The following is a 9,636-nucleotide window of genomic DNA, read 5'->3' as shown; positions in this document are numbered from 1 at the left end:
GTTACGGTGCAGATGTTCTCCCGAAATGTGTTTGTCATTCTTGTTTGGTGTGGGTTCACAGTGTGGCGCATTATTAGTAAGAGTGTTAAAGGTTTTTTTTATACCGCCACCGTCAGTGTAACCTGTGTGGTTGTTGACCAAGTATGCCTTGCTGTCATCTACGTGAGCAAGTGTCTACATTTTGAGTGATTGACTTAAATGGACTTAGACCAAGGACCTCTAAAGTGTACTGACGGAAGTATTCCATTTGAGACACGGCCTTTGATATTTTTTACAGCTAAAAGAGCATAAGGACAAATTTCAGCTGGAAATGAAGTACATTCTTTGAACTGTTCTTAGTTGCGCATTGTGAAGTACTATGTAAGAATAGTTCCCGTGTTGTTGCGAGTGCGAGTGACGTGGTCTTGATGAGTGACCATTAACCAGATTCCTTGAATTCATTTGAAAAGTTCTTCTCCCCCCTCCTCCCCAACATTCCTGATTGTTGCGAGAACGAGGTTCCATGTCTCGGTGTCTTTCCGGATGTCCGTGTCAAGGCCTCCAGCACGTAGAAACACATTGAGGGACGGGGGAGGGGGGAAAGTAGAAAAATAAGGACGCTAGAAAATGAACCCTCGTGGAAAACACGACTTGACGATCACCTGACTTGACACTGTGGTGGAGGAACATAAAAAATGTTTGGGCGGTGGCGGGTGACTGGAGGAGAGGGTCTGACGAGGAGGGTCCGCTTCAGAAAAACTTGTCGTCGATGCGAAAGTGCGGCCGTGTGACGTCGTCCGGGTTGATGAAGACGGAGATGGACTTCCCGGGGTTCTCCGTGACCAGCTGCTGGAGCTTCTTGGCCAGGCGGTCGTCCGGCTGGTTCTCGCCGCCGGCGTCGGACTGTGGCGACGGCAGGTTGTTGGTGCTCCCCCGCCACTGCAGCTCCACCGTCAGCCTGTTGGCGGCCTTGGCGTGCTCGATGGTGGTGCGCAGGTGCTCGGCCGGGTCGGAGCGCACGGAGGAGAGCTTGCGAGCGTGCAGCATGGCCGTCTCGTCCGACAGGTGCTCCAGCATGTTGCACTGCGGGATGAAGTAGTTGGGACACGTCTTGTTGACCAGGCAGTGCTGCAGGTCGTCGATCAGGCCCAGAAGGAAGTGGGCGGAGAAGTCGTCCTGCGACAGGTAGTTGGCGGGGAGGCGGTCGCAGGCCCACAGCATGATGCTGCGCAGGTGGTACGGGCTGATGGCTTTGGGCCGCGACAGCAGCTTGATGATGATGGCTTTGCACGCCTGGTAGGCCTGCATCAGGCTGGACGAGATGCACTTCTTCAGCTGCACCTCGCTGCGGGCGAACGACAGGCGCCACTCGTTCTCCTTGCGGCCTTTGTGGGAGCACGTGGGCACCAGGTAGAAGCCGCTGATCACCTCCTCCTCGGTGATCTTGCCGTCCCAAAAGTGGTTCTCCATCAGCCAGCTCTGCGCCACCGCCGGCCACCCTTTGAACGACACCACGGGGACGATGTCGTACAGCATGCGGCTGCTTCCCACGCCCAGGATGACCGAGATGACCGTCCCGTTCCTCTCCACCTTCTCCACCCTGGGAATGCCCCTCTGGGGCTTCTTCTGCACCTCCAGCAGCACCAGCGAGATGGACTGGTAGAACCAGTCCGCCACCAGGGTGGGCGAGAAGAAGTAGTTGGTGGTCCCGTTGATGTGGTCCACGATGGTGCAGCAGTCCTTCCACTTGTTGATGGTTCCCTCATCGAAGAGGCGGAGGCTGAGCCACGAGTGGCCCAGAGCCGAGTGACGCATGTCCAGGGTCACCGGCTGGTTGCGGTCGTGCAGTTTCAGCGCCGGCACCAGCAGCGTGAAATCCATGTCGTAGTCTGTGCCCCGGGCGTAGACGCTCAGCTCGTCCAGGTCCATGTCCACCACGCCCTCCCGAACGCCGCCGGACAGCAGGAGGTACTCGTTGGCCACCGGGAGCTTCTGGTCCAACTTCTGGACCATTCCTGAAGGACACAGCGGGGGGGTATGGATTGATGATTGACAGACATAAATATGTCTACTGTGACTTCCAAAAACCCTGGTGCTGTTGTCTAACCCAGTGTTTTTCAACCTTTTTTGAGCTAAGGCACATTTTTTGCGTTGAAAAAATCCGGAGGCACACCACCAGCAGAAATCATAAACTGAGTTGACAGTAAAAAGTCGCAATTGTTGGATATGACTTTAAAGCATAACCAAGCATGCATCAATATAGCTCTTGTCTCAAAGTAGGTGTACTGTCACCACCTGTCACATCACCCCCTGACTTATTTGGACTTTTTCCTGTGTGTAGTGTTTTAGTTCTTGTTTTGCGCTCCTATTTTGGTGGTTTTTTTCTCTTTTTTTGGTATTTTCCTGTAGCAGTTTCATGTCTTATATTTCCCGCATCTGCTTTGTTTTAGCAATCAAGAATATCCATCCATCCATCCATCTTCTTCCGCTTATCCGAGGTCGGGTCGCGGGGGCAGCAGCCTAAGCAGGGAAGCCCAGACTTCCCTCTCCCCAGCCACTTCGTCCAGCTCCTCCCGGGGGATCCCGAGGCGTTCCCAGGCCAGCCGGGAGAGATAGTCTTCCCAGCGTGTCCTGGGTCTTCCCCGTGGCCTCCTACCGGTCGGACGTGCCCGAAACACCTTCCTAGGGAGGCGTTCGGGTGGCATCCTGACCAGATGCCCGAACCACCTCATCTGGCTCCTCTCGATGTGGAGGAGCAGCGGCTTTACTTTGAGCTCCCCCCGAATGACAAAGCTTCTCACCCTATCTCTAAGGGAGAGCCCCGCCACTAGGCGGAGGAAACTCATTTCGGCCACTTGTACCCGTGATCTCGTCCTTTCGGTCATGACCCAAAGCTCATGACCATAGGTGAGGATGGGAACGTAGATCGACCGGTAAATCGAGAGCTTTGCCTTCCGGCTCAGCTCCTTCTTCACCACAACGGATCGATACAGCGTCCGCATTACTGAAGACGCCGCACCGATCCGCCTGTCGATCTCACGATCCACTCTTCCCCCACTCGTGAACAAGACTCCGAGGTACTTGAACTCCTCCACTTGGGGCAAGATCTCCTCCCCAACCCGGAGATGGCACTCCACCCTTTTCCGGGAGAGAACCATGGACTCGGACTTGGAGGTGCTGATTCCCATCCCAGTCGCTTCACACTCGGCTGCGAACCGATCCAGTGAGAGCTGAAGATCTTGGCCGGAGGAAGCCATCAGGACCACATCATCTGCAAATAGCAGAGACCTAATCCTGCAGCCACCAAACCAGATCCCCTCAACGCCCTGACTGCGCCTAGAAATTCTGTCCATAAAGGTTATGAACAGAATGGGTGACAAAGGGCAGCCTTGGCGGAGTCCAACCCTCACTGGAAACGTGTCCGACTTACTACCGGCAATGCGGACCAAGCTCTGACACTGATCATACAGGGAGCGAACTGCCACAATAAGACAGTCCGATACCCCATACTCTCTGAGCACTCCCCACAGGACTTCCCGGGGTACACGGTCGAATGCCTTCTCCAAGTCCACAAAGCACATGTAGACTGGTTGGGCAAACTCCCATGCACCCTCAAGGACCCTGCCGAGAGTATAGAGCTGGTCCACAGTTCCGCGACCAGGACGTAAACCACACTGTTCCTCCTGAATCCGAGGTTCGACTATCCGGCGTAGCCTCCTCTCCAGTACACCTGAATAGACCTTACCGGGAAGGCTGAGGATATTTCAGTTGTTTTTATCCTTCTTTGTGGGGACATTGTTGATAGTCATGTCATGATTGGATATACATTGTGGACGCCGTCTTTGCTCCACAGTAAGTCTTTGCTGTCGTCCAGCATTCTGTTTTTGTTTACTTTGTAGCCAGTTCAGTTTTACTTTCGTTCTGCATAGCCTTCCCCAAGCTTCAATGCCTTTTCTTAGCGGCACTCACCTTTTGTTTATTTTTGGTTTAAGCATAAGAAACCTTTTTACCTGCCTTTAGAAAGCAATTAGCTACCGGCTGCCACCTACTGATATGGAAGAGTATTACACGGTTACTCTGCCGAGCTCTGGACAGCACCGACACTCAACAACAACACATCATTTGCAGACTATAATTACTGGTTTGCAAAAAAAGTTTTTAACCCAAATTAGTGAAATTAGATAATCTCCCACGGCACAGCAGATTGTATCTCACTGCGCGCCGCGGCACAGTGGTTGAAAAACACTGGTCTAACCAATAAGGAAGATAAAGACGAATGCATCTAAAGGCCGCTAACACAGTGTCGGAGGCAGATATTTACATATATCCGAATTTAAGTTGTACTTCTTCCATTTCTTTGTCATATTTGAAAACAGCTCGTGTTTTCCATTTCTTCTCTTGATGCTCTGTCAGCAAGTATACTGTGTGTGTTAACCTTGAGTTCTTTGGGATGTATTATGGCTAGGGAGACGTTGTGCTTGTATTATGGCTAGGGAGGGGACAAGAGAGAGGGTGGTGGGATCGAGAAGACAGACCATTTTGGGAGGCGCAATAGAATGTTCTAGGGTTAGACTGGTCTCAAAATGTATATTGGCAAAGCTTTGAGAATATACAACAAAATACCTATTCTGTCTCTGGTGGTTTTTCAACTCAGCTTTAAGTGTCGTAAAGAGCTTGGGAGCGAATTGTGACTTGAATTCCCTGGGAGGAACAACTGGACCACCACATCATTTAGTAAATTTAATGTGGCCCACCCCATCATTTAATCTTTTGATGTGGTCCCCCACGTCATTTCATGTGGCCTTTGACGTGGTCTGCTATGTTATTTATTGTTGCCAGCCACATCATTCAATGTGGCCTGTCACGTCATTTAAAGTGGCCTGTCATGTCATTTAAAGTGGACTGTCACGTCATTTAAAGTGGCCCGTCACATCATTTAATGTGCTCCACCACATAATTTAAATAATTTAATGTGGCCCACCTCATCATTTTAATGTGGCCTGTCACGTCATTTAAAGTGGCCTGTCACGTCATTTAAAGTGGTCTGTCACGTCATTTAAAGTGGCCTGTCACGTCATTTAATGTGCTCCACCATGTCATTTAAATCATTTTATGTGGCCCACCCCATCATTTAATCTTTTGATGTGGTCCCCCACGTCATTTCATGTGGCCTTTGACGTGGTCTGCTATGTTATTTATTGTTGCCAGCCACATCATTCAATGTGGCCTGTCACGTCATTTAAAGTGGACTGTCACGTCATTTAAAGTGGCCTGTCACGTCATTTAAAGTGGCCCGTCACGTCATTTTCAGTGGTCTGCCACATCATTTAATGTGCTCCACCACATCATTTAAATAATTTATTGTGGCCCACCCCATCATTTAATCTTTTGATGTGGTCCCCCACGTCATTTCATGTGGCCTTTGACGTGGTCTGCTTTGTTATTTATTGTTGCCAGCCACATCATTCAATGTGGCCTGTCACATCATTTAAAGTAGACTGTCACGTCATTTAAATTGGCCTGTCATGTCATTTAAGGTGGCCAGTCACGTCATTTTCAGTGGTCTGCCACATCATTTAATGTGCTCCACCACGTCATTTAGTACATTTAAGTGGCCCACCCCATCATTTAATCTTTTGATGTGGTCCCCCACATCATTTCACGTGGCCTTTAATGTGGTCTGCTATGTTATTTATTGTTGCCAGCCACATCATTCAATGTGGCCTGTCACGTCATTTAAAGTAGCCCGTCACGTCATTTAAAGTAGCCTGTCACGTCATTTAAAGTGGCCCGTCACGTCATTTTCAGTGGCCTGCCACATAATTTAATGTGCTCCACCACGTCATTTAGTAAATTTAATTTGGCCCACCCCATCATTTAATCTTTTGATGTGGTCCCCCACGTCATTTCATGTGGCCTTTGATGTGGTCTGCTATGTTATTTATTGTTGCCAGCCACATCATTCAATGTGGCCTGTCACGTCATTTAAAGTGGACTGTCACGTCATTTAAAGTGGACTGTCACGTCTTTTAAAGTGGCCCGTCATGTCACTTAAAGTGGCCCGTCACGCCACTTAATGTGCTCCACCACATAATTTAAATAATTTAATGTGGCCTACCTCATCATTTAATGTGGCCTGTCACGTCATTTAAAGTGGTCTGTCACGTCATTTAATGTGCTCCACCACGTCATTTAGGTAATTTAAAGTGGCCCACCCCATCATTTAATCTTTTGATGTGGTCCCCCACGTCATTTCAAGTGACCTTTGATGTGGTCTGCTATGTTATTTATTGTTGCCAGCCACATCATTCAATGTGGCCTGTCACGTCATTTAAAGTGACCTGTCAAGTCATTTAAAGTAGCCTTTCACGTCATTTAAAGTGGCCCGTCACATCATTTAATGTGCTCCACCACATAATTTAAATAATTTAATGTGGCCCACCTCATCATTTAATGTGGCCTGTCACGTCATTTAAAGTAGCCTGTCACGTCATTTAAAGTGGCCTGCCACATAATTTAATGTGCTCTACCACTTCATATAGGTAATTTAATGTGGCCCACCCCATCATTTAATCTTTTGATGTGGTCCCCCACGTCATTTCACGTGACCTTTGATGTGGTCTGCTATGTTATTTATTGTTGCCAGCCACATCATTCAATGTGGCCTGTCACATCATTTAAAGTGGCCCACCTCATCATTTAATGTGGCCTGTCACATCATTTTCAGTGGCCTGTCACGTCATTTAAAGTGGCCCGTCACGTCATTTTCAGTGGCCTGCCACATCATTTAATGTGCTCCACCACGTCATTTAGTAAATTTAAAGTGACCCACCCCATCATTTAATCTTTTGACGTGGTCCCCCACGTCATTTCATGTGACCTTTGACGTGGTCTGCTATGTTATTTATTGTTGCCAGCCACATCATTCAATGTGGCCTGTCACGTCATTTAAAGTGGACTGTCACATCATTTAATGTGGCCTGTCACGTCATTAAAAGTGCCCTGTCACGTCATTTAAAGTGGCCCGTCACGTCATTTTCAGTGGTCTGCCACATCATTTAATGTGCTCCACCACGTCATTTAGTAAATTTAATGTGGCCCACCCCATCATTTAATCTTTTGATGTGGTCCCCCACGTCATTTCATGTGGCCTTTGACGTGGTCTGCTGTTATTTATTGTTGCCAGCCACATCATTCAATGTGGCCTGTCACGTCATTTAAAGTAGACTGTCACATCATTTTAATTGGCCTGTCACGTCATTTAAAGTGGCCCGTCACGTCATTTTCAGTGGTCTGCCACATCATTTAAAGTGCTCCACCACATCATTTAGTAAATTTAAAGTGGCCCACCCCATCATTTAATCTTTTGATGTGGTCCCCCACGTCATTTCATTTGGCCTTTGACGTGGTCTGCTGTTATTTATTGTTGCCAGCCACATCATTCAATGTGGCCTGTCACATCATTTAAAGTAGACTGTCACATCATTTTAATTGGCCTGTCACGTCATTTAAAGTGGCCCGTCACGTCATTTTCAGTGGTCTGCCACATCATTTAAAGTGCTCCACCACATCATTTAGTAAATTTAAAGTGGACCACCCCATCATTTAATCTTTTGATGTGGTCCCCCACGTCATTTCAAGTGGCCTTTGATGTGGTCTGCTATGTTATTTATTGTTGCCAGCCACATCATTCAATTTGGCCTTTCACGTCATTTAAAGTGGCCCGTCACATCATTTAATGTGCTCCACCACATAATTTAAATAATTTTATGTGGCCCACCTCATCATTTAATGTGGCCTGTCACGTCATTTAAAGTGGCCTGTCAAGTCATTTAAAGTGGACCGTCACGTCATTTTCAGTGGCCTGCCAAATCATTTAATGTGCTCCACCACGTCATTTAAATAATTTTATGTGGCCCACCCCATCATTTAATCTTTTGATGTGGTCCCCCATGTCATTTCATGTGGCCTTTGACGTGGTCTGCTATGTTATTTATTGTTGCCAGCCACATCATTCAATGTGGCCTGTCACGTCATTTAAAGTGGACCGCAACATCATTTTCAGTGCCCTGCCACATCATTTAATGTGGCCCGTCACATCATTTAATGTGCTCCACCACGTCATTTAAATAATTTAATGTGGCCCATCTCATCATTAACGTGGCCCACCTCATCATTTAACGTGGCCTGTCACGTCATTTAAATTGGCCTGTCACGTCATTTAGTGGCCCGTCACGTCATTTAAAGTGGCCTGCCACATAATTTAATGTGCTCCACCACGTCATTTAGGTAATTTAATGTGGCCCACCCCATCATTTAATCTTTTGATGTGGTCCCCCACGTCATTTCAAGTGACCTTTGATGTGGTCTGCTATGTTATTTATTGTTGCCAGCCACATCATTCAATGTGGCCTATCACGTAATTTAAAGTGGATCGCCACATCATTTTCAGTGGCCTGCCACATCATTTGATGTGCTCCACCACGTCATTTAAATAATTTAATTTGGCCCACCCCATCATTTAACGTGGGCTGTCATATCATTTAAAGTGGCTCGCCACATAATTCGATGTGGTCCCCACATCATTTGATGTTGCCTTTGATGTGGTCTGCTATATTATTTACTGTGGCCCGCCACATCATTCAAAGTGGCCCTCTTAGGACAGCCATAATTGCGATGTGGCCCTTAATAAAAAAACTAAGTTGTCACCCCTGTAATATTATAGAGCAACCGAACCAATTCACATAGCTAATGTTAGCGTAGCGTAGGTCGTGCTACCCCGGTAGTCTGGCAAACTTCTGTTTTGTTTCATGAACTTGCAGCATTTCTTCCATGCGGTTGTTTTTGGCGCTTTTGGTTTTGACTGCATTTTTCTTTTGCATTTGTTTGTTGGTTTAACTAAAAACTAATTGAATGTGATGAAATGATGTTAATGGGATTTCAAATGTTGAGTACAATAACACAAGGGACATTTGGAAACAAAGGAGACTGGGGACACAGTCAACTGAATAATTAATTATCAATTATGAATGCAGTGAGGGTTGTCACTCTTCTAGTCACCAAGAGAGCATGCATGCTGTGTTTAATATCACTTTTGCAAGCCGTTTGTTTGCACGAATTCGAAATGAGATTGTAAAAGAGCATGTGGAGTCATTAGCTCAATTCTTTCTGCAAAGAGTGTGTGTGTGTGCGTGCGTGTTCCTCACCCAGCATGGAGAAGATGAAGTCCTTGGCCGTGTGGATCTCCAGGGCCCGCTGGTCATCGTATTCCCGCTGGTCGTGCTTGCTGAACTCCTGGATGAGCCGGTTCAGGTCCTCCATGCGGGCCGCCGATCTAAAGTCGAGCTCGGGCCCGACGCCCCCGCCACCGTGAGGCAACCTGCTGGCGGCCATGGTGGGGCTGTTCCCGAGGCTGCCTGCCGAGCTGGCCCGGCTGGAGAGAGCAGGGGCGGCCATCTTTCCTCAGCGCGGTCCCGGTGGCGCCTTCAGCGGCTGTTCGTGCTGCTACCCGGCCGTGATAGTGGGTCTACTCCGGCATTACCGAACCGACATCAGCGGGCTGCGTCCACACCGTCAATATCACAACCGCCGGGAACAGTCAGAGCATTTTCCGCTGACTACTCCTTCAAAGTAAAACAACAAAACGCCACTCCACAG

General features: G+C 48.0%; 1 protein-coding gene across 1 annotated transcript in view; it reads right to left on the bottom strand.

Moving 5' to 3' along the window:
* The window catches only part of LOC133614377 (nucleotidyltransferase MB21D2), a 10,157-nt gene extending 617 nt beyond the window's left edge, over positions 1 to 9,540 (bottom strand). The window contains exons 1-2 of the mRNA XM_061972277.1: positions 9,186 to 9,540; positions 1 to 1,994 (exon numbers count right to left, since the gene is read on the bottom strand). The exon at positions 1 to 1,994 is cut by the window's left edge and continues 617 nt beyond it. Of these exons, the coding sequence (XP_061828261.1) occupies positions 730 to 1,994; positions 9,186 to 9,435 (1,515 nt within the window). The 5' untranslated portion in view covers positions 9,436 to 9,540 and the 3' untranslated portion in view covers positions 1 to 729. The remainder of the gene's footprint in view (positions 1,995 to 9,185) is intronic.
* Between the last annotated feature and the right edge of the window lie 96 nt (positions 9,541 to 9,636).

This window comes from Nerophis lumbriciformis, linkage group LG17 (genome assembly GCF_033978685.3).
Source record: "Nerophis lumbriciformis linkage group LG17, RoL_Nlum_v2.1, whole genome shotgun sequence".
Lineage (NCBI taxonomy): Eukaryota > Metazoa > Chordata > Actinopteri > Syngnathiformes > Syngnathidae > Nerophis > Nerophis lumbriciformis.
This window is presented reverse-complemented; position numbering and strand designations above follow the sequence as displayed.